Source organism: Danio rerio, chromosome 25 (genome assembly GCF_052040795.2).
Source record: "Danio rerio strain M-AB ecotype USA chromosome 25, GRCz13ab, whole genome shotgun sequence".
Taxonomy (NCBI): domain Eukaryota; kingdom Metazoa; phylum Chordata; class Actinopteri; order Cypriniformes; family Danionidae; genus Danio; species Danio rerio.
This window is the reverse complement of record NC_141045.1, coordinates 12991295-13016853: the sequence shown is the minus strand read 5'-3', so window position 1 is coordinate 13016853 and position 25559 is coordinate 12991295. Positions and strand designations below refer to the sequence as shown.

The 25559-nt window shown below is 34.1% G+C and overlaps 1 protein-coding gene across 13 annotated transcripts in view; it reads left to right on the top strand.

The window, feature by feature from the left end:
• The window catches only part of ntrk3a (neurotrophic tyrosine kinase, receptor, type 3a), a 441806-nt gene that overhangs the window by 349090 nt on the left and 67157 nt on the right, over nt 1–25559 (top strand). For all 13 annotated transcript variants that reach the window (XM_087311051.2, XM_088651687.1, XM_087311053.2 and 10 more), the window contains one exon: nt 1872–2060. In XM_087311051.2, the coding sequence (XP_087167177.1) occupies nt 1872–2060 (189 nt within the window). The remainder of the gene's footprint in view (nt 1–1871; nt 2061–25559) is intronic.

Here is a 25559-nt window from a genome sequence, read left to right as displayed (position 1 = left end):
TTTATGGTAATGCATTACATTGCTTTTGAGTCACTTGTTCTTAAATCTGATAGAAATTCTCTTTCAGAAATTGTATTTTTTTCTTCTTTTTTTATTTACAGAGGAGCTCTGCACCTAACAACTGCATATATATCCAACACCTTCATTTGACCTTCAAAAAATAAACATCAAAACATAATGATTTAAGTTAATAAATCACTTGTTATCCTCAGAGCTATACCTGCCGTATATAGAGATTAATAAAAGTTTAAGCAGTGTGTTTGCTACTTTTGTAATTTTTTATCTTATGTTACGTAAAATCAGTGTCAGTTGAGGCAATCGCCTTTTTCCCCAGCGTAATCTCATGAGGAAACGTAGCTATTTTACGTTTTGTCAGTTTTGTGGCTAATTTGTACAAATTCATTCACTGTAAAAAATAAAAAAAGTTGAGTTAACTTAATTTTAAAGCAGCCATCTGCAAAGTAATTTTGAGTTTATCAAGCTTCAGTGGTTGAAGTTATGCCAAATGATTTTTTTTTACGTCAATTATACTTTATAGAATTATTTGGCACAACTTCAACCACTGTAGCTTAATAAACTCAAACTTTCTTTGCAGCCGGTTGCTTTGAATTTTTAAGTTAACTCAACTTTTTATTTTTAAAGTGGTAAACGCTCAAATAAAGAAATTCAAAATTCAAAGTATCCTCAACTGATTTTCTTTTTTTACTTTCATTGAACAAACAGTTCCAAATATGCAGTTAAAGCCTTTTTATAAGTAAATTCAACTCTGAGCTCAAAAATATGTCCACCTAATTTACAATTTTAACAATTTGTGTTTTTTTTTACAGTGTACAAAATGTGTACGAGTTTAGTCGTACGAAAATGTATGATTTTAAAAAGGAGGGATGGCACCCAACCCCACCCCTAAACGCAACCTTCATTTGAGATAAGCAAATCGTACTAAATTGTACAAATAAGATCGTACAAATTCAAACAAATTAACCACTAAAGCAAAAGGTTACGAATTACCATGAGATTGTGTTGCTTTTTCCTTTTCTTCGATGCATTCAAAGGATTGAGAATACTTCCGTTGTAGAAAATGTAAGGCTCTGGCTTGCCATCTTGGTTTCTGTCTGTTCCCACGGGAGCACATTCTCTCATTGCGTGTGATTCAACATGTCTATATTAATTTAAATTCAGCAAATAATTTTTTAATAAAGCTAATTAATTAAACTTAAAACTAACTTGTGTTATGTATTTTTTAAATTAACTGAAATATTTTTAACATATTTTTTCAAGTAATGTATTACTTATAAAAGTAATTTTACGTAACTTACGTCAAATTTACAACATTATTAAAATATTAAACTATCAAATATTTAATCATTTAAATCATTGAATTGTATTCTACATTTAAACTACTAAAGCATTTATTTTCCCCTTTTCTATTTTGTTTTATTTTATTTCGAAATAATACCAATGGCAGAAACGAATGGCGCAAATGCTGCTTCATTAAAGTTGTCCCGAAACCCTCTCACATCGCCCCGTCTTGATTGTGAAGCCCTGCCATTTATCAGTTGGCAGCCAGGACGCCTGAAACCGAGTGTGGGTGTATTTTTGTTGACGCCGCTAAATGAGGCGATGATGGGACTTTGGGAATCTTGGTGTTTACGGTGGCCCGGAGCCACGACAGCTGAGGCTTCTGGGGTTGAATCAGACTGAGGCGGTTAATGTGTGACCAAATGACAGAGAAGAGCTCAAAGAGATAACGTTTATTCTGACAAATGAGCCTGCCCTGCTTTTTTCCCCTCTCAGACGTATTACGCTGCATTCATTTTCCATTAAGCAACCGTTGTCATTTTGTGTGATGGCTCTTTTTTTCCTCTTCGCAGGACCTGTGGCTGTGATCAGTGGTGAAGAAGACTCTGCAAGTCCTCTCCATCACGTCAATCATGGCATCATAACCCCGTGTACACTGGACGCTGGACCGGACGCTGTGGTGATAGGCATGACTCGCATTCCAGTGATCGAGAACCCGCAGTACTTCCGACATGGGCACAACTGTAACAAGCCTGCTACTTGTGAGTACCAAACCAGCTTTTTTTTAAATGCCATTGTTATTATTTCAAATGAAATGAACTAAAATGGAAGGGTTACATTTATAATAAAATTCAACAGTAAAAATCATTCAACAGTTAAATATTTTAAGTGTTGTAAATCAGTTTTATATAATTTTAAGGTAAATTAAATTTAATTAAATTTTCCAATATAATATACTGTATTATACGCATTTTTTTAGTACTTAAGAATTAAATGGCTGCTTGTGTGTGTGTGTATGTGCGTTTAGGGCTGTCGACGTTAACCTGTTTATATTTCTTAAACACAAAGGAATTGTTTGATAAGGTTTGACCCCAGCTTCATTGTAGCCATGTCATTGTGTGATGGATAATATGATAATATATGATGGATCAAGAACCTTTTGTTTCCTTAAACTTGATTGTCATGCATTTTTTGATTTCAAAACCACATGCTTAAAGTAAAATCATATATTTTAAATTTGCTAGACTATGAATGCGATTAACTTATTTTTTTAAATCAATCAATAGCCCTAGTTTTATTTATTTTAGTGAGTACTTATGAATTTTGAATGAACAGAGATGTATAAAGTACTAGAAACCCAGACTTAAGTAAAAGTACAAGTACTCTATTAAAAACTGACTTGAGTAGAAGTTGAAGTGCTCTTTAAGCACCATACTTAAGTGGAAGTACTAAAGTATTCAACATTTCTTGTACTTAACCCATTTAATCCCACCGGTCACAATTGTGACCACAATTTGTGCTTGCTTATTTTTCTGTAGTATTCAAAAGCAACTCTTATTATAAAGCACATGTTCATATATAATGAAAGTTTAAGATGTCTAAATGAGTTCAGGGCAGGTCTAACATGATTGGGTAGTTTGGCCATTTGACCATAAACATTTATTTCTTAGTACGTGGATTTGAGCCACGTGAATTTTGCTAGCTTGGAATTTATTTCCGCTTATAATGAAGCTTATAATATTTTACTCCATAATTTACTCCTATAATTTGTCATTTTGTCATCATTTCATTTGAATATTTGTGTTAACCAGGTGCATAAGATTGCTATTTTGTTATTTTTGAAACTGAGCCAGGCAATGCTTACTTCTGGTTAATTAAATAAAACTAAATTCAACAAGTTAAACCAGTCTTTAAACGAATTGCTGGCTAGAGATTTTTAATTTAGTAAATGCATTTACACTATAGACCTAGACTCCCTGTGTTCTACCACCGGTCACAATTGTGACCAAAAATAAAACCCATTTTTTCATGGACTTTTCAATATTTTTTTTGAAAATTGACATTGATTGTTTATTATCCTTACAAATACCACACAAACTCATACATATCATCTCTAGGAAATATTTGGGATTAAATGGGTTAAGTATTGCAAAAATTCTAAAATGTACAACTCAAATACTGAAAGTAAAAGTACAAGTATTGTGTAATGTAGTTATTTAAAAAAGCAGTAAACATGATTAAGCAGAATAAAAAGAAACATGGTTTATGATTAATAACACCATTCAGCGTGACACAGCCTATATGATAGACAGCTAGTTAACGTTGAGTGAACATCGCAGCATGTTATGAACCGCGGGTTGCTAACGTTAGTTAACTTTTCTAGAGATTATGTATAGCTCAAACTGCTGTGTTTTGTATACTATATTATTTTTATCTTAACTTGTTTTTTCAAATTCTAATTTTTGAAGGCCATTATTTTGCAATCTTTCGGGAGGCAGAGTTTGCACTTCATTCTATATGAATTGTCTTTCACACTGACACATGCAAACATGGACTCTAAATTGGGCTTTTTCCTCATCGCCACAAACAGTTGAACGTAAAGGAGGTGACATTTCTGAGTTTTCCATGTCAAAAACAAACTAAAGTGCTCTCAATGCAGGCAGGCAGCGCTGTCTTCTTTGATCATCAGAGCCAGCTTATTCAAACCTGTGACAGAGCCATCGCTGCTCTGGCAGTGATAATGTGGGTTCGGAATGATTCTAAAAAATTTTATAATTGTAACGAGTAACTATCCAGCACATAAAAAATCTATCAGAGTAAAAGTATTAGGGTGCTTTCACACCTGTGTATAGATTCAGTTGTTCCGAAACAGAGATTACAATTGTTACATTGTTGCTCTTTGCTCTTGGAGCGGTTCGCTTTCACACTGCAAAGTTTATAATCGGACCAAAAGAGCTAAAACAAGTCACGTGCGAGTAAACTCTCCTTACATTGGTCAGAGTGTCAGGGTTTATTTTGCAGCGTCCTGCTCAGCTGTCAGGAGAGGTGGTGGTTTGGTGGTGATTGACAGGGTGCGCGCGGGTGACGTGTCTGAGCAGAGACGCGGTGGGGAGGGGTGAGAAGGGTGCGCGACGATGCCTATTTGAGAACCGGGAGTGAGACGCGAGATTACCGGGAGATCATCACTCGTTTGCGGGCATCCGGAGACTCGTGAAACTTCCCGACATACTCATAATTCTCTCTTCATATAGCCGTAAGCCTATTACATATCCATAAAACTCTGTGATATAACCGCGCTCGGATCGGATCGCTTTCTCACTGCGATCGATCCGCTCCAGGGTTCGTTTCAATCGAGCCGAGACCACCTCATTCAAGCGATCTCGGAGCGATTACTTTGGCGTGGAACAGAGCGCGATTGCCCTGTTCACATATGCCAATCGAACCGCGCTAACTGGGCAAACGAGATACGTTCCGAAACAAAAGTGTAGGTGTGAAAGCACCCTTAAACTCATCGAAAATATGTACAGAAGTAAAAGTGGAAGTAGGAGGAAAAAAAAACATACTCCAGTAGAGTACAGATACAGCCTTTTAGTTCTTAAGTAGGGAAGTAGCTTTACTTTGTTACTATACATCTCTGATTAATAAAAGTAAATTGGCTCCAAAATTGAGTATTTGTGAGTACTAAATAAACAATAATCCTGGATGCGTCACTAGCTCTAGTTTACTCACAGGTTGTTTTTCCCCCTCACAGAAAGTTCCTGCTTTAGTTTGATTATTTAATTATTTGTTTAATCATAGTTCTGTTTGAGCTATTCCTTTAATGCCAGGGTGATTTTTAAAATGATGTGAGGTTTATTTATAAACTAATTTCGAGAGGATTACATGCTTATGATTGACCACAGCTGGTCCTGCATTAGCTAACGCATGATTAACCAATTAGACAATTCCTAAGTCACCATAAATAGTTTTCATACCTCAGTTGTCTTCTTCTTGAGGAATCCCCTCTTCCACCCCAGTTCCCCCTCCATTTTCCTAGATAGGGCGGCACGTGGTTAGCACTGTTGCCTCACAGCAAGAATGTCACTGGTTCAAGTCCTTACCAGGCCAGTTGATGTTTCTGTGCTGAGTTTACTTGTTGTCCCCATGCTCACATGGGTTTTTCCTGTGTTTTCCCTCCATCTAAAGACATGCAACATAAGTGAATTGATTAAGCCAAGCTATTGGTCAGCAGTATTTCACTTCATCGCAATTCTTAATTTGTCATTAGCCACAAATAAGCAGGGTAGTTCTCAAGATCTACCTGAGCTCAAACTCCCCTCTCGCCCTGCAAATGAGAGGGAGCCCAGGGCTCGAGGATCTTTTGAGCTCAGGGCTCTCTCCCTGGACAGCATGCCAAACACGCTTTATAATTAATTCTCAGCTAAGTGTGAACTCTTGACATCTGTATCATTAACGTCATCATCCATGGACTTTTATTTCAAAAGAACTAATAAATTAATTAACTGGCGAATCAGTAAATGATTGAATGAATTTTGAATCAGTTCAGACCTAATCTATGTTTCATTTCATTTCATGAAATCAGAATTGTTTACCACTATAATCTGATAATTCCCATTCCTGCTGCCCTCCAATAGCTATTTCCCGGAAATCAGACTTGATTCCATACCGCAGGTTTAGACATAGAGCTCTTCATTGCCCCCTTGAGTACTCTTTCAAACACAACTGATTCAATTAAAGTCTGAAGACTGCTGCCATTTAGAAAGCTTATGAAAGCGTACTTATTACCGTGAGTGGCAGCCATACTCGCTGTGATTTGTGGATTTTCTGCCCATGCCTAAATTTTTACAGTGTGCCCAGGGAGTGCGTAAATCTGCTGCCCCCCTTAGCAAGACTTGTCATATTTTAGTGCACCTTACTGTACTGTCATATTTCCAGAGCAAATTGAACTTGGGTTTAAATTTAGGTCTGCTGCAAATTCCCTCCTGTGCCTTACAGATTGAACGCTAGACAAAAGCAGATGTATGCCTGAGAAAGAAAAGGTGAAGTGTGAAATTGAGTCGATAACTTTACACTTAAGTAGACTTTTTCAGCACGCTCTCAAAGGGGACTTGGTAATGTAATGTGAATGTTTTCAGTGGTTTTGCTTATTTCATATTGAGATGTACATTAAAATAATGTAATAGCACGCCTATAGCCAGGTGGTAGGGTTCAAAAGACCCACCCCTCTTCTTACATAGTCCAGAAATTGGCCCCTATATGAACCCATTTGTCCCATTTTTTTGACAGTATGCCATCATAAATTGTGAATATAACCAATAAAAGAAGGCTTTAAGAAGAATAGCCAGTAAGATAACTAATAAAATAAGGCTTTTATTATTTAAATAGACAGATTCTGAAGGAAATGAGCTGGCCATTTGTTTTTTGCCTATATGCTAGTTTTTCACTTAAAACAAGTTTTAACAGATTCCCATTTTTGTTTTTGTTGTTGATTGTTTGTTTTTATGATGGATGATAATAAATTAACATTTAAAAAAAAATTCCCCATATTTATTAAATCCTAGTCATCATAAGTAATCATAAGTACAATGTAAAAACATGTATTTGCACAGTAAGCACATTGTAACAAATGATTTATTTCAGTGTAAGTACATATTAGTTAAGGCCACTTAATATAAAGTGGGAGCCAATTTTTTAATAGTTTTTTTCACCAATACTGAGCCATACATTTCTACTTCAGCAGCTCTCACACATTATCTGCCTGATTCTATACATTATCCTACTTTCTGAATCTTTATAGTATTTTTGTGAACCATTGTTCAGATTTCGTGATAGAAATACATGCAAATCACATATTAAATATATATGTTAATTAAAACTGTCAAAATTAGCGTTAACGCACGTGATTAATTTGAAATGCTTAACACGTAAAGAAAAACAACGCAGTTGCAGTTTTTTTTTATTTCCTGTTGTGGCCGACGTGTGTTCAGGGCCGGCGTGTCTATAGAGGCAACCTAGGCGGCTGCCTTGGGCAGCAGAATTGCGAGCGAACCCCCCGGTCCTCACATTCATCCGCTACACACACCCACTCCCTCACGGTTAATATTTAGACTTTAACTGCAGTTCACTCTCATTCAGCATATTTTCATTAAGGATGTTTTAATGGAACTTGATACAGCATGGCGAATGGAAAGAAAAACCTCCGCATTTTGGGACTCGCGTGGTCATTTAAGATAATCAAAAATCGCTTTTTACATGATCGACTCTTGATCAGTATTATCTTAATCATAAAAGCTGAATATTGGTGTCCATGTGAATGAAAGTGCCAGATGAATTTGCAAGCTGTCAAAGACATTTCTCTGCCCTTAAGCTGTGTGCCTCAAACGTTTCATTAAGTTTGATGTGTTTCCCCCCTTTTGTAAAGTGTCTGCTTCACGTTCCTCTGTCAGAATCCTTGCTTGTTAAATACAGCCATACTTTAGAATGCTTACTGTAAGCAAATTTGATGAACGCGATCGTGCGTATTGATGAATCTGAAGGAATCTCTCTCGCTCACCAGCACTGCACGCGTTGTCTCTCAGTGTGTGTGTATGTTTGTGTGTGTTTATAGTCAACTCAGAATACAACATGGAAAGCATTTTTGTTTGTTATTGGCATGGATTGTTTTGACATTTAAATGGCACTCAAATGCCGGTGTTTTTACTTCTGTAATAAATACGGCATTTTGTGATTAATCATGATTAATTACAAAAAAAGTGTGATTAATCACCTACATTTTTTAATCATTTGACAGCCCTAATGTTAATATATGCCTTAATGTACTTTTAAACAATCTTTTTAAAATAACATGCAATTTTATTTATTTAACATGAACTTTGGACAAATTTTAACTTGATCTGCTTTACTCAGCATAAGAAAAAGTCTATATTCATATGTTAATTTTAATATCTTGCGCAAATGACAAACCTTCAGATTTTCCACCTGAGAAAAGGATTCACACTAGTCCTTTTGGTGGCGCGATGGGTTTTTCTCTTCCGCACGGCCTTGATCCAGACTAATCTGTGAATTATCTGTCTTTAGGATTTGACATTATTCTGGGCCTGGCAGACTGTAGTCCCTCATCACTTTCCTTTCTCTCTTTTCTATTCTCTCCACTTCCAGATCGAGGCATTTCCATCGTTATGCTATTTGTGTTTTTGGCCACTTTTCGTGCTTCTGCTCTGCTTATTTTGTCTCCGATGCGTAGACAATCCTAAACTAAGCAAGCTTTGTTAAATCGGCTTAATTTTATCTGCCTCTAAAGATGCCTAATCTGATTCTCCGGCCTCTTTTGAACCCCCTCAAAAAATGCAGTGGAGTAGCATTGGTCATATTGTGCTGCTTTGTTGCCTCGTAATCAAATAAATTAGATTAGTTTGTGGGCAGAGACATGCAGCTCATGCGGGATATCGCTTTTGAAGCACCTGCAGGCGACCGAGAAGATTAATTTAATTCATCTGAGGCCAAGCAATAACAACGCAGCTGATTGCGTGAGAAGTCAAAGTCGAGGCTGGGTTCTCTTATTCTTTTTCGTTGTTGTTGTTTTTTTTAAATTTTCACTCTGACCTTTAGATGCAGATGGTAATCTTTGTATAAATTGAATGAATAAACTGGATGACACATTCATTTAATGTATTTAAAACCTCCCAAGTATCTAAAATATTTTGTACACTCACTTTTGGTTTGTTATTATTGTTTTACCTTTATATTAAATAAATGGCAATTATTATATAATGTAGTAATAAAATTAAAAATAAAATAATAATAATAAAAAATATATAATATTAAATAATAATAATAATAATAATAATAACAACAACAACAGCAATAATATAACGTAACATAAATAAATGCAATTATTATATAACTGTAAATGCGGTTAAATGTGGTTTGTGTGTGTGTCAAATTTCAATAATAAAAAATTATAATAAATAATAATAACCTTAAATAATAATAATAATAATAATAATAATTAATTAAAATTATTATATACTTGTATATGTGGGTAAAATAAATAAAGTACACAAAAAATAAAATGTGTGTATATGAAATATGCTTTTCCACGGACAATTATGTCCTTATGCACAAATAAAATAAAATGTTTTGTAATTAATTGTATAAATTGTCACATTATGCTAAAATTATTTATCTAATTCTAATTTTCATTATACAATGCTTAAAAATCTAAAGTTATGGTTATATATTGGACAAGCCTATTTGAGGATGAATGCACAGATGCAGTCAATTTTTTACTGTTTGTTGTAGTATAATATATACTATAATATATTTTAGTGGCTATAAAAAAAGCAAAAGCGTAAGTGTGTGTGTGTGTGTGTGTGTGTATATATATATAAATATATATATGTGAACAACTTTACATTTTTGGAAGTGAACTTATGTTATGAAAGTGGAGTTGGCGTCGCTGGTGATGTCATCAATAAAAGACAAGATGTAAATGTTTTACAAAATGGAACAATTTGCTTGGCAGAAGACAACAGCTACCAGGCAATAACATGACTTTTCCAGGGTTGTGTACACACGATTGGCTAGCATCTGCTCTCGGGTATTTTCATAAAGTGACCTAACTGGCGTCTGCTGATGATTTAAAGTCCACTCAAACTTCACATAAATCTTTGATGCTGACGTAAAAAAATAACACTTAAAAAATGACTTTAAATAATCTGAGGGCAGTTTTATTCAATGAACCACCTTAGTTTGTAATGCTGCCATGTAGTTCAGGTCAAAAATATGTGATCTGCCCAGCGAGACTAGCCGACGTTATGGACCGGCATATGACGGTATGATAACCTTGGATAAAAATATCACGGTTTCACAAAATCACAATATAGTGATCACTCCTCTAAAAAAATATATATTTTTAAATGTCTGAGTAAAAAACTAAAACTTTTACCTCTTTAAAAACATTTTTTTTTTGAAAGATTTATAATATTTTGTTACAGTAAACAAGTAAATACTTACAATGAGTTATTGACTCCTGCTGTCTTCATTTGTTTCAAAAACACAGAATTCTTTACCATTTAAAGTGTCATATTTGAATATTTGTCCCAACTGTTGTACTAAAAAACAAAACAAAAAAATGTAAATAACAATACCTTACATCTAAAATACCTTACTTTCCTGTAATATTCTTTCTTCTGGAGAAAGTCTTATTTGTTTCATTACATTTAAGGTCAAGGTGAATATTATTATCAATCTTTAAGCAACATTGTGAACACAGTGTATATTTACACAGTGTATATTATATTTATAGACACATGAGTTGATGGATAGATAGATACATGGATTACTTTATTTATTTAATTTTCTATATTCATTCCACTTTGAGTGCTGGCAATTTGTCAAAGTTGTTTATTAGCCTTTTGGAGGATCCTAATTGTTCACATTTCAGTGTACTCAGAAACCAGAAGGAAAAAAAATAGAGGGACCAGATGAAAAACGACAGAGCCGTAGGCAAACAAAGCCAATATCCGCTGCTCCATGAAGCTGATACACAATCAAACAGTGCCTCGTGGCGACGGAGGAGCACACGGATGGCTTGTAAAGCGCCTTGATTTGTCATTTTGTACTTGGAGAGTGGAGGACGTGGAGGGAATGAGGTATCGGCAGCACTGGACCAGGAGTTTGTAGCCTGTGCAGCTCAGTTGGTGGACCATGAAATGTTTAATTGAATTCCATTCATTGGCTGTGCTGAAAGTTTTGTTATGGTTATATAGTGTTTTTTGGGGATGTAAGTATCAACAGGTTTCTAACACAGGAATAGTTCACATAAAAAAATGAAAGTTTTGTCATTATATGCTCAGTATCATGTCGTTTCAACTCCTTTTTGTTCATCTTCGGAACACAAATTAAGATATTTTAGATGAAACCCAAGAGCTCTCTCCCTTCATAAACAGCAACAAGACATTCAAAGTCCAGAAAAGGAAACAAAAATATTGTCAAAACATTCCATGTAAATTCAGTAGTTCTAAAGTCTTACGAAGCTCCAAGAACAGTTTTGTGCACCAAAAGTAATTAATAACATGATTGATTTTTTTTGTGTGTGTGAACCAACCCTTTAAAGTTAACTATAAGCCAGCATGCTCCAAAACAGTGCTGAAATTCAATAATTCAAGATATAAGCATTTAAAACTCAGTTTCTTGGTTTCGACAGTAAGAATCAATGAGTTTGATGACATCACAGCACACTTCAGTTTCTTATCTGATCTTTTCTGATTAATCAAATTCTGATGAAAAGTGATGATGAAAAGGGATCAAGTCTGATCAAAAGTGTTTCTCCCTAGCAAAATGAGTATTGTTTACAGTATATATATATATATCGAGTGATCGCATAAACACTTGCATATATGTAAGGCATAGTTGAAAGATAACAGGCTAAAAATTATGCAGAACTAAGATGATGATGTGGTCACAATGCATTATTATATAATAATTCAACAGACTGTCCATTTTTTTTCACTTAAAGACACCTAACGACGTGTTCCAATGTTATATTTGTATTTCCCCCCTCAACAGCAGAAAAAATACTTCAAACTACTTATCTAAATTGAGTTAAACCAACACAATTCTTAAGTTTATTTGGGGACAACTTAATTGCTTTATATTCAATCCACTTAAATTTGTAAAACGGTTAAGTTACTTAATTGGTTTGTCATGAGACAATATGAAGGAATTGTGTGGAACCAAGCATTTTTTATGTGTAGTGTTAGTTGCACAGACACTTGCTGCATTAATAAGGTGTGATAACAATTTTAAGTTTAAACACAGCTATATATGGTTGAGTAGAAGAAGACACTGATTCCCCCATCCCTTGATTAGCAAATGCTTCTCAATATATTGAATGGCCCTTTTTTTCTGCTTAAAGATACTTCACTCGGTGTGTAGCACAAATCATATTAAGCATGAAGAAACATACAAATGTAAATAAAGAGGCAGAGTTGCGCTTTATGAACTGCATGAATGTTTAATGGCGAAATGAGTGATTTGTAATCTGCCAGGCTTGTGTTTGTGGGTGTTTACAGCGAGGCTTTGGAGAATGCGCATGCTAATAGATTAATAGCACAGGAGTGTTTTTTCATTTTCACTATCTCTTCATTTTCACATGCAAGAGGCTGAAATGAACCAGAACTCAGAGTTTAAAATAGAGGGTAAAAAGTGACTTCACGCCATCATGTGCACCAGTCATTATTAATGAATGTCTTTTTTTTTTAAGCATCAGGTCATATGTTTTTTTAAGTTTAAATAATTCTGTTAATGCAACCTTTTAAAAAGTTTACTTTTAATTAAATTTTAATTGAATTTAAATGTGTGTATGTATACAATTGAAGAGTTCAGATGCAAAGACCTCTAAATGCCATCTGAAATGTTTTCCTAAAATGAGAATTAATCTCAACCTTCTTTGTTTATGATCGCTTATTTCACTTAAAAGGAAACAAATAGAACTTATCTGTCATTATAAATGCAAAATTACTAAGAAAAATACAAATTTTAGAAGAAAATATCAAGGTTTTTACATCTAAACTTTTCAGTTATATTTAGCTTATATATGGAATCTTTCCCAGAGATGAGTTGCAGCTGGAAGGGCATCCGAAGTGTAAAAAACTTGCTGGATAAGTTGGCGGTTCATTCCGCTGTGGCGACCCCGGATTAATAAAGGGACTAAGGTGACAAGAAAATGAATGAATGAATATATGGTATTCTTATACTAACACTTTATGTAATTTCAATTTTCTGTCTTGCTACATTATAGTTGTTTTTTGCATGTTATTAGTGCATTTCTATAAGCACACTTTTGATGAGTGTATATAGTTTTAAGTTTAAATTTAACATTTTTATATTTATTAAATGTTCATCAATTATTCTTGATGAACATAATAAAAAAACAATATATATATATATATATATATATATATATATATATATATATATATATATATATATATATATATATATATATATATATATATATGTCAAGTCAAACTAATATAGAAGGAGGAAAAAAATCCATCCGCCAGTCGGAGGGAGAGGCGGAAGGACATGCAGTAGTTCGGCATTCACGTAAGGAAAAAGGAAACTGAAACCTAACCAGAACGGAATCTCCGCCAAAACGAAACCTCCGCCAAAGCCGAATCTCCGCCAAAATTGAGCAAAAGAAAGTGCACAACAGTTAAAAACCCATCATCAAGTCCCGGAGTGGCAGCCGGTGAGAACTTTACTTTGGTTATTGCATGAAAATCGTGACTGTCATGTCAGTATTTGAGGGCAAATCAACCGTGAAGCAGCATCTGAGTTCAAGTTCGGCACAGAGGAAAAAGTTGCTCCTACAGTGCTTATCTGCCCGCTGCTTAATTACATGAAGATACAAATAGTTATTTGCAAACTAGAAGATGTTATGAAGCAGAAATGTATAGTTTTGGTTATTTTAATCATCATTTGAGTGCTATCTGACTGACGTTAAGATGTTAATTTTCCTCCGTGATTCATATGCATGCATGAGCAGATCACGTGCACATAAGCTGATTGCTGCAGTAGCAAAATTAATCGCATTTCATTTATGTGTCTTAAAACTAAATATTTAAGTTCAGTATATTAAACTGTACTGTTGATTGTGTTTTAACAAGCGATAATTCAGTATAATATTTGAAAATACTGTATGGAAAATCAGACAAAATTCACAAATGTTTGTATATATATGTTTATTTGCAATTTAATTACATATCTTGTATTTTTGTTTATTTTAAAGGTTTTTCACCTTTCAACTTTCAACTTTCTACTTTCTACTTTCAACTTTCCAACGTTATACTTTTTACCTGCCTTTCTGCTGCATTTATGATGCAATAAATGGATGAGTGGAATCCAGTTAAAACTCCCTTGATGATGTGTCTTCCTTTCAAGCGGGAAAACTTGTGCATAAGAGAATAGCTTGACAATATATATATATATAGTTGAAGTCTGAATTATTTGCCCCCCTGAATTATTAGAAGGCTTGTTTATTTTCTCCAATTTCTGTTTAACAGAGAAAAGATTTTATTCAACATATTTCTAAACATAATAGTTTTAATAACTCATTTCTAATAATGGATTTATTTTCTCTTTACCATGATGACAGTAAATAATATTTTACTTGATATTTTTCAAGACACTTCTATACAGCTTAAAGTGACATTTAAAGGCTTAACTAGGTTAATTAAGGTAACTAAGCAGGTTAGGGTAATTAGGCAAGTTATTGTATAACAATTGTTTGTTCTGTAGGTTATCAAGAAAAAATATAGCTTTAAGGGGCTAATAATTTTATCCCTAAAATGGTGTTTAAAAAGTTAAAAACTGCTTTTATTCTAGCCTAAATAAAACAAATAAGACTTTTTCCAGAAGAAAAAATATTATCAGACAAACTGTGAAAATGTCCTTACTCTGTTAAACATCATTTGGAATATATTTAAAAAAGAAGAAAAAAATTTGAAGGGGGCTAATAATTCTGACTTCAACTGCATGTATATATATTGGTTTTCAGACAATATATATATATATATATATATATATATATATATATATATATATATATATATATATATATATATATATATATATATATATAAATTACCCCAGACTTTTAATCGGTAGTGTATGTATGTATGTGCATATTTTGATTTGCACTTAATGTGCTAAAATATATTTAAAAAAACATTACAAATAATAAATAATAATACATAAAATTTATATTTTCAAATATGTATTGTTAAAATTGTAATTAAATATTTATAAAAAATGTAAATAACTGCTTATTTATTTGTTAAATTAGTTTAAAAATACATTTATACAACAAATCTAACACCATTATTGCTACTTGAAAAAGCAATCGTTTTCACTGAAAAATTGTAAGTTACTCATTCAGTTGAAAAATTTAAATGAAACACACCAAAACCGTAATTTCCAGACTGTATTCTAGTAGCTGACGTCTGTAGTTCAGATGAGCTGTGGGTTTCCGTGGGCTCTTTTAATGGGTGATTGGGGTGAAATGAGTTCACTGCTAAAATGCCAGAAGGTTTAGAGTTGTAGTATAGAGAGAGATGATTACAGAGAAGAGGTTTGGCTAATTGACGGCCATTGAACAAAGAGTGCCGTGCATTCACAGAGTTTAGCCAACATTCCTGCAGGCCTCACAGGAAAGCAGCCCAGAGTCATGAAGCTCATGTTCATGCGTCAGTGTACTGTACAGGCCTGCTGACTGCACAAGTGTCAAACAGGGTCACTATATAGTCAGAGTTTTACTACAGCAGAACATTTTTGTGTTATGTTTGGTTATCTATTTATACATTTATCAGTTAATTCTAGATGTTTGTTCATCAATCTGTCCATCCATCCATCTATTGCTGATTCATCTATCCATCCATCAATGGCTGATCCATCCATCCACTCATCTATCAGTCTATCTAGCTGTTTATTCATCCATCCATCCATCCATCCATCCATCCATCTATCCATCTATTGCTGATTCATCTATCCATCATCCATTGCTGATTTATCTATCCATCCATAAATGGCTGGTCCATCCATCCACCCATCTATCAGTTCATCTAGCTGTTTGTTCATCCATCCATCTATCTATCTATCCATCCATCCATCCATCAATCCATCTATTGTTGATTCATCTATCCATTATCCACTGCTGATTTATCTATCCATCCTTAAATGGCTGGTCCATCCATCCACCCATCTATCAGTTCATCTAGCTATTTGTTCATTCATCAATCCATCCATCCATCCATCTATTGCTGATTCATCTATCCATCATCCATTGCTGATTTATCTATCCATCCATAAATGGCTGGTCCATCCATCCACCCATCTATCAGTTCATCTAGCTGTTTGTTCCATCCATCCATCCATCCATCCATCCATCCATCCATCCATTACTGATTCATCTTTATAACCATCCATCCATCCTGCTCTGTTCACTTTAGTCATTTATCCATCAATCCATCCATTGGCATCCATCCTCCTGTCCATCCATCCATCAGTAGTCCATTCATCCATCCGTCAATCCTCAGTCCATCCATTCATCCATCCTTCCCTCCATTATTCCATCCAACCATCCATCATCCTTCATTCCTTCTTTCAATACAACCTTGTAAAATACATTAAAAGCTATATGAAGTACTGGAAGTACTGTAAAGTATTTGAGATGCAGCATTGAAGGGCTTAAGTATGCATGTTGTTCCTTCATCTTTCCCGTTCTCTTTACGACAGAGGATTCCTTTTATTGTCTGAAAACCAAGAAAAGGAGAAAAGAATCGCCTTATCTCTTTTGACAGAGCACCTTTCTTTCAAACAGCATTAAAGAAGAGCATCTCCTGCCTCACAAGATTAGAGAGAGCGAGTTACAGACCATTTCCTACAGTACTTTTAAAGGGAACTTTTTGCGTGGATTCATTTTCCACGAGCCAACTTATTTCATCTTTGCTGATTGCATGCAAGACTCTTTTCCTGCAGTAAATCTCCAATAGTGGTTCCTCCAATAGCTGTTTTTTCTTACACATCTAGTGTTTTTTTAAGGCTGAAACTAAAAAAAAAATATGAAGCTCAACTGCCCAGCAGGAGCCATTTCGTAATTTACCCAAGCAATCACAAGCATTTGCATGTAAGAACAGGCAGAATTATCAACAAGCATCTGTCAAGAAATTCATACAACAATTCCACTCCATCTCATTTCACCGGAAGCAAGCCTGGAGCCCATTTACATTCAGCCATTTACTCTGAAACTGTCAAGCGACCATCCAGTTAAGCACTGACCTCAGTCTTCAGGTGCAAAATTGTGTTAAACCAGCATCACTGTGATGTTTCTACCAAATTGACATAAGTGAGGTTACCAGAAACCATTCCTTCCACTTGTTTCCATGGAAGAAGTTCAGAAACTGTGGGCACGACTTACAGATTTAACCGTCAGAATCTTCTGAAAAGCATTTCAGCCCGAAAATTGCCAAAGTGTCTCAGCAAAATGGCACTCTTGAGGGCTTTTTAGAAACTTATTTACTTCAATACAAACACACAATGCGCTGGAAATGTTTCCTTATTTTCTCTGCTTTTGTGCTCCGAACAAATGCTCGAAAAGCAAGATAAACTGTAGTCTTGTTCACCACCTGAGGCGGAGGTTTACTGATGTGGAGTTTTATCAGTCATGGTGGACAAAAATAAAAAAATTAAAATTATGTGTTATGTGTTATAACAAGATTCAGCATATTATGAGACTTAATTGGAAAAAAAGGATTAGCCTTTCTGTTAAATTAATTAGTTTACCAAAGAAAATGTTCTCAATTTTTTCTGCAATTTATATTTATATATATTTTTTTTTTTCTGGAGAATGACTTCTTTTAGTTTGGCTGGAGTAAACATTTTTTTTTAAACAAATATATACATTTTTAAGGTAAGATAAATTTGTCAAATAAGATGAAATGAGTTTTAAGAAATTTTTCATCTGACTATGTAAATTCACAGGAAAATTTACAGTATGTAAGCAGCATTCACAGTATGTAAGCTGCTTTGACACGGTCTACACTGTAAAGGCACAATTCAAATAAAGATTAATTGAACTGAAAATCACAAACAAACATTTTGTTTAAACAAAATATAATCTTCTTACAACATTTACAGTAATTGGCAATATTTTTAGCATAATATTCTGTATATTATAATGATTTCTACAGTAATGAAGATTCAGTGTATGCAAAGTTTGTATGCTTTAAATTTATCACAAATACCCTGTAAAATTGTCATAATGTTTCATAATTACTATAATCTTGGTAAATGTCCTTCTTGAGGAAATCACACTAATTTTACCACCATTTCACTCATTTTCCTCTTCTTTTTATGGAGGCCCATTAACTATGTGTTAGACTTGGGTTTGATGGGTCTCCATAAACCTTCGCAGAAGCCACATTCATGTCGAATAATATTTAAATCAAGATAATTTATTAATGATAGAATTATCTCTAAGTATTTTTCTTCATGGTAAAATGGGATTATCAGAGATAAAAAATATATTAATCATTTGTCATAATTTAAGCCACGTGAATGTTTACAAAATAAATACATAAAAAATATTTCGAGCCCCCAGACCCAATCTCAACCTAGTCCCGAATTCCAATTGACTGACTGAAATTTAATGTCTTGTTAAATGTCCATTGTGAGTAAATCGCCTCAACTTTACCGCCATTTTGTTTATTTTCATGGCAGGCCGTTGATATTTCGGTTTTAAAAGCCACATTCATGTCAACTGATATTTAAATCATGGCACATGATTAATATTTTCTCTCAGAGGGTTCCCCTCTTGCCATAAAAGAATCAACACTGTCTGAAAGACGGATGGTTTCCTGCGGTAAGCGTGGGGCCGACAGTAAGTGCGCCTTCTGCTCGGCCTTGTCCCATTAGCTACAGGTGTAAACGCCGCAGGAAATTAATCCTGATTAGTGAGCGCTGAAGGGGGCCACGGTACGGGACGCTTCTGCTGGCCTAATGACAGATACACATCTACCCCAACTCCTATTATTCCTTGAGCCCAGGCCCTGCCTCCTGGCGCTCCGGTTGCTGGCGTTTTAATGAATCTGTATTTTTATCATCTGTCAGTTTGTATTAGACGACAGCTTTAGATCTCATGCAGGACATTAACGGAGAACCCGTTTGGTAATGGGAGAGCGGGAATGATGGAATGCGAGTGTTGAAGGAACAGATTTCCAGCGTGGTCGGCTCTTTTATTTGAGTCAAGGGTAATCATTTTGCGTGATGTTTGGAGAGTTTTATCTTTTTGAACGGCTTCCTCCACTGTTATTTTATTTTAATTCATTTTAAAAATGCTAGCCATGTGCTATTAAAACAATGCTATAGCAGCACAATTAAACATCCATATTTCAGTTAAGTTGTTCAAGCATCCATCCATCCATCCATCTTTTGCTGATTCATCTCTCCATCCATCAATTGCTGATCCATCCATCCATTGCTAATCTATTTGTTCATCTGTCCATCCATTCATTGCTTATCCATCCATTCATCCATTCATCCATCCATTAATCCAAATGTGTGTTTGTCCATCCATCCATTATCCATTGCGGATTCATCTATATATTCATCCATCCATCTGTCCAGACATCTATTAGTTAATCTGTTTGTTCATACTTCTGTCCATTCATCCATCCATTGCTGATTTATCTCTTCATTCATCCATCCATTGCTGATCCATACATCTATCTACCCATTGCTCATCTAGCTGTTTGTTCATCTGTCCATCCATCCATTAACCCAGCAGTATGTTTGTCCATCCATTATCCATTGCTTATTCATCTAAATATCCACCCATCCATCTATCCGTCAAGTCGTGTATCAGTTTGTCTAAGTGTTTGTTCAGACATCTGTCCAACCACCCATCCATCCATCCATCCATCCATCCATCGCTCATTCATCTCTCCAATATTTTTTTTTCTGTTTTCACATGATAAATTCCTGATCCTTTGCATTAATTATTCTTTTATTCATAAATGAACCAGTATAAATAGATTTGATGTTCTAAAATGTTTATCTAACAACAATCTATCTAACAAATTTAAGAGAAGACTACAGTGTATATAATACACATGTTAAAACTATAAAACAGTATAACTGTTAATCCAGCTGTTTGTTTGTCCATCCATCCATTATCCATTGCTGATTCATCTTTAAACCCATCCATCCATCCGGCCACCCATCTATCTATTCATCTATCTGTTCCTACGTTTGTCCATCCATACATCCATCCAATTCATCTCTCCATCCATCCATAAGTTCATCTAGCTGTTTGTAAGTCAGTCCATCTGTCCATCCATTGCTCATCTAGCTGTTTGTTCATCCATCCATCCATCTATCCATCCATTGCTGATTCATCTATATATCCATCCACCCATCCATCTATGAGTTTATCTATCAGGTTGTACATACATCTGTCTATCCATCCATCCGTCCATCTATTGCTCATACATCTATAGGTGTAATTAATTAAAAAAATACCAGAGAGTCATGTGCTTATGTGATATATGACATGCATTAATAAACGCAATACACTGTTATGGTAATATAGAGCTAATCGTTTTAGATGACAATGCTTGTTTAAATGTTAATATTACACATAAATTATCACTAGTGTGTAAAATACATATTACGGTGCAAAGTGTTATGGTCATACGTTGTTTTAGGTGTGCTAATCATGCTAGCAATGTGAGAAAGCATGATACAAACATGCTTTGCTTGCACTGTTAACTGATACTATCAATGTGCTAAATTGTGCTATTAGAATAATTCTATAGCTGCACAATAGGTGCATCCCAAATCACATACTTAGGCACTATTCTACGCCATTTTGTAGTATATATAGTGCAAGTGAAACTTCACACTGAAAACACTGAATAAGTTCACTTTTAATACATGAATGGTGCACTTATTGAGCCGATAAACAGAAGTGTGTGATGTTGGCCACTTCACGCACTCAACGACCACTGCTCTGCTCATGTAGCAGAAGGGCGGAGCTTTCGGGCCCTAATGTTGGATTACTTTATTTATTTTAGATTATGAAAGCATAATTCTCTCACGAGAATTCTCCCGATGGTGAATGCGGTCATACTCATGGCAGGTATTATTTGGTAGTTTGGTCATTCAACCATCAAACGTTTTCTGGGAAAAGTTTGAATTTTCGCTTGGTAAAGAAAATACAAGTGTTCAATTTGGGATGACACTACATACATACACTATGCTGTTGAATAGTGCATAAGTGCATAGCATATAGTGTGCCATTTGGGACACAGCCAGGGCTTAATTTGAGCCGGACCGAACCAACACCGGAACCTCTGAAATCTGATCCGGCACCTTATTTTACCAAGCGCCCTCCTCCCCCTTCCACTGTTCACTTTCACTTTCTTCTGTGACTCTCCAACTCTCTTCACTTTCGTCTGCAACACCCCTCCGCAATCCAATGCCATCCCCACTATCATGTACGACACCTCTACATCCGCGGGTAACATGCCGGATCCGTTACCCCGATCTGTTCCCGGACCTCCAAATTTACAAATTAAGCACTGGACGCAGCTAATATGTTTAAACATGCTACACTTTGTTAAAACATTTCAAAAAGTTTGTTAAATTGTGTTAAATCATACTAGGAATACTATATTTTATTTATAGCATGCTTTTATAAAACCCAATATAATAGCAGAACCAAACAAGCAATACAACAAAACGATTCTATTGATCTCGTAAACTGTCAGAAACATGTTAACAATGTTAATGCTGATGGTTGACGGAAATGAATGTTAAATGTAATATAAAATATTAGCTATGTAATTTGGCACTTTTGTTATAACTTAATTTTTTTTATATTTATATAATTGCTTTTTATAATTTGTTGTTACATCTTTCAGTAAATAAAAAAAAAACTCATATGTAAATTATGTAATTAGACTTTATTTTAAAATATTACAGTTAGTTTTATTGATTCATTTAGTTTGCGCTTTATTAGTGTTGGTATTTATTTTTTTTTTTACAAATTTATATATATATATATATATATATATATATATATATATATATATATATATATATATATATATATATATATATATATATATATATTTATATATATATATATATATATATATATATATATATATATATATATATATATATATATATATATGTATATGTTTATTAACGCTCGTCAATGCAATTCATTTTAATTAGTTATATATTGATTACATAATTTAACATTTAATACATGCACATTTAACATTTAATAAAATTGCACTTTTTATTTGTTCAGTTTTCGATTTTAGTTTCCTCTTCTCTGTTGTTTTTTTTTTATTTATTTTGGACATCTCCTGAAAACAGAAAGCCCTTGGAAACCAATTTAAAGCCAGCCTGTCTCTGTGTTCAAACTCGGCTAATCTATGATAACCAAAAGACACCTATTTGTTCTCCACAGAGCTCACAATGTGTTTATTGGATTTTTGCTGTCGAACGGAATGAAGTTTAAGCTTCTCCGTCTGCACCACCTGTCAGAAAGCTCTTCCATCCTGAGGGCTGGCAGAGTTTTAAATCGCTTAATGATCAGACAAACTATGACAGATGAGATCTTCATGAGCGTGTCTGAATGAGAAGCAGCTTCTCGGGATGAGGTTATGACACCTCTCCTCATCTGCAGTTGCTCTCACTTTTCAGAATTTTTTGTTTGCTCCGCTTTCTAGCTTATTTCCACCATGGTACAAAAAGTAAAATGCTACTTTTTAAAAAAAATTTTACTCTAGAAAGCTGCTGATTTGATGTCTCATAATTCTTATAACTATTTTGCTGCTCCTAATTGTGCACTAATATTTGAGTCTCGAGTCGTACACTCAAAATAAAGGTCATATTTGGAAAATTTGGACATATCTACAGTAGGTATAGCTGAGTTTGCATAGCTGTTTGAGTAAGATTTCAATACATGGAAATGGCTTATCATGAGCCTTTAGGATATTTGGATTATACATTTATTAAGCTCCACTCAAAGGTGAATATAATGTCTGTATAAAGAGTTCAGATGCAAAAACCTCTGTATTTTTCTTCAACAATGAGCATTGTGAAATTACTGAATTGCAAAGTGAAATTACTGAAGCAAGATATAAAATTTCACATGGCACTTCAAGTTTTTTTTTTTTTTAAATCTGAACTCTTCATCTTTTGTTAATTTACCGAGTATATTGTGAAATTTGCCATATATGTTTGTAGTGAGGCAACAAACACACACAAACTGCTGAATATAAGTGGTTTAATGCACATCTATGCATCGTGTCATATCACACTGCTCTTTATGTGTTTTTTCGAGAGTAAAAGGGCACCAATAAACTTTAAAAAACTTGTTTATGCAGAGGTGGATATTAATTCCTGCCTGTGTTTTCATGTTAAAACCACAAAATACAACTATTTTATCACTCACTTCTTCTATTTTATTCACTCACTCCTAGCTAAAATAAATCTCTTGAACACTTCAGTTGTAAAGATGTTAATTTTACAAAGAACCTACTAATTTATTTATTTATTATTTTTTGAATAATACTGAAGAATGATTATTTCTTGCAACATCTTCCAGTTCTGACTGTTTATGCGCACTGTGAGATTAAAAGTTGCAATTGCCTTTTTTATTTTATTTTATTTTTTCTGTGGTGAAGACTTGCTAGAAGGAATACAGCTGTGTCTAAAAATTAACAAAAAATATTTTAATTATTTATAAAATTACCTGTTGATAGTTGCCTCTTAAATTTATGTTTAGTTATTTCATGTTAAAAGTGATAAAATTAACCTGTTCTTTGCAAAAAAAAGTGAAATTACTGAATCAAGACAAAACTTTTCAGATGACCCTTTTAGTTTTGTTATCTAAACTTTTCATCTTTCGTTAATTTAATGAGTATATTGTGAAATTTGCTGTGTATGTTTGTAGTGAAGCAACAAACACATAAACTGTTGAATATAAGTGGTTGTGTCATATTGCACAACTCTTTTCTAGAGTAATAGGGCACCAATAAACTTTAAAAACCTCATCTGTTCATGCAGAGGTGATCTTAATTTTATATATTTTAAAATATTTATTTTATTAATATAGTTTTTATATATGTTAAAATCACAAAATACATCTCTAAATGTCTCTGTCTGCCCCTTTTGTCTAGTTTAATTATAAGTTAGCCTATTTTTTTTATCCACAAGACAACTCAAGAGTAAAAGGAGTAAAAGTTTATTACTCCTTCTAGCTAAAATAAACCTCTCTACCACTTAAGGTTTAAAGATGGTCATTTTACAAAGTCTACTATTTTTTTTTTATTATACTGAAGTATGATTATTTCTTGCAATTAACTTTTATATTTATTTTATTCAGTGGTGAAGGCTTGCGTAACAACCAATACTGTCACTAGAAGGGATACAGCTGTAGCCAAAACATATTATTAAAAAATGTTAACATATTATTTATTCAGTTACCCATTAATGGTATTTTATTAACATGTATTTCCACAGTAATGTAAAAAAACCAGTATTTATATTGATTTATATTTATATTATTTATTAAATGATGTTTTATTAACACCTACCCCTACCCCAAACCCTAAAAGTACCCATCGCCATAATGTAAAACAGTAATTATTGTTGTAGTGTCAAAAAACATTGCGTTATCTATAGCTGTATCCCCTCTAGACCCTACCCTGTCTCTCAATCTATTTTCCTGGAGCCAAAAAGCCATTACAAAATTCCATCCAAACCCAAACACCAGATCATCAAAGAAAAGCATGCAATGATTAGTCCTATCTAGACCATCTAAAGCAGCATCATATTCTCCGTTTAGAAGCCCATCGCTTTAGGGTAAATGATGGGACCGTTCCTTCCCCGCACCCTCCCATATCCCACCGCTCGCTGCTCTCAGATCATGAGCTGGAAATGAATTTGCCCCAGATGCAATCAATATCAAAAGATTGACTCAAATCTGAGCTCTCGAGCCCATCTCCAGATGTCATGGCCCTTCCTCTCATCCGTCTCTGTCTTAATCTCTTCCATCCGGGCCCCCTTGAAAGGTCCGCGGCGACTGGGAGCGTTTGAGACTTTCAGATCATATGTTAAGTTGCATCAGTGAAAACACTTTAAGGTCTGGATCCAGTTGGCGGAGGTTGTGTTTGTCAAACATGATGAATGCTGAGTTTAGCTTGCTTGGTTAATGTTACATCAAAGGAGATTCGAGATCAGGGCTTCAGACTGAGGGCTTTCATCTTAACATGCTTGAGTCTGCGGTTAGGAAATTTCAATTCATTATATAGGTGTGTGCATGTGTGTTTGTGCGCGTGTCTTTAAAATAACCCTAAAATTGAAACATTTGTTGCAACTCAAAGATGTTCCAAAGCTACAACTTCAATTATATAAAAAGTGTATTATATATGAATGTATTGTTATATAGTTATATTAAATAAATAGCCATTGTTAGTGTTACATTTATATAAAAAGTAATATTATGTATTTTATATACACACTATATTATAAATAGTGTATCAGGATAATTTTAGTTAACCCTTAAAGACCTAGAGGTATTTTGTGTGCACCTAATGGGCCTATATTATTATTATTTTTTTAAAGCAGTTTTATTTTTATTTTAGCAGTCAGACTCAAGTGTCATATATTATTTT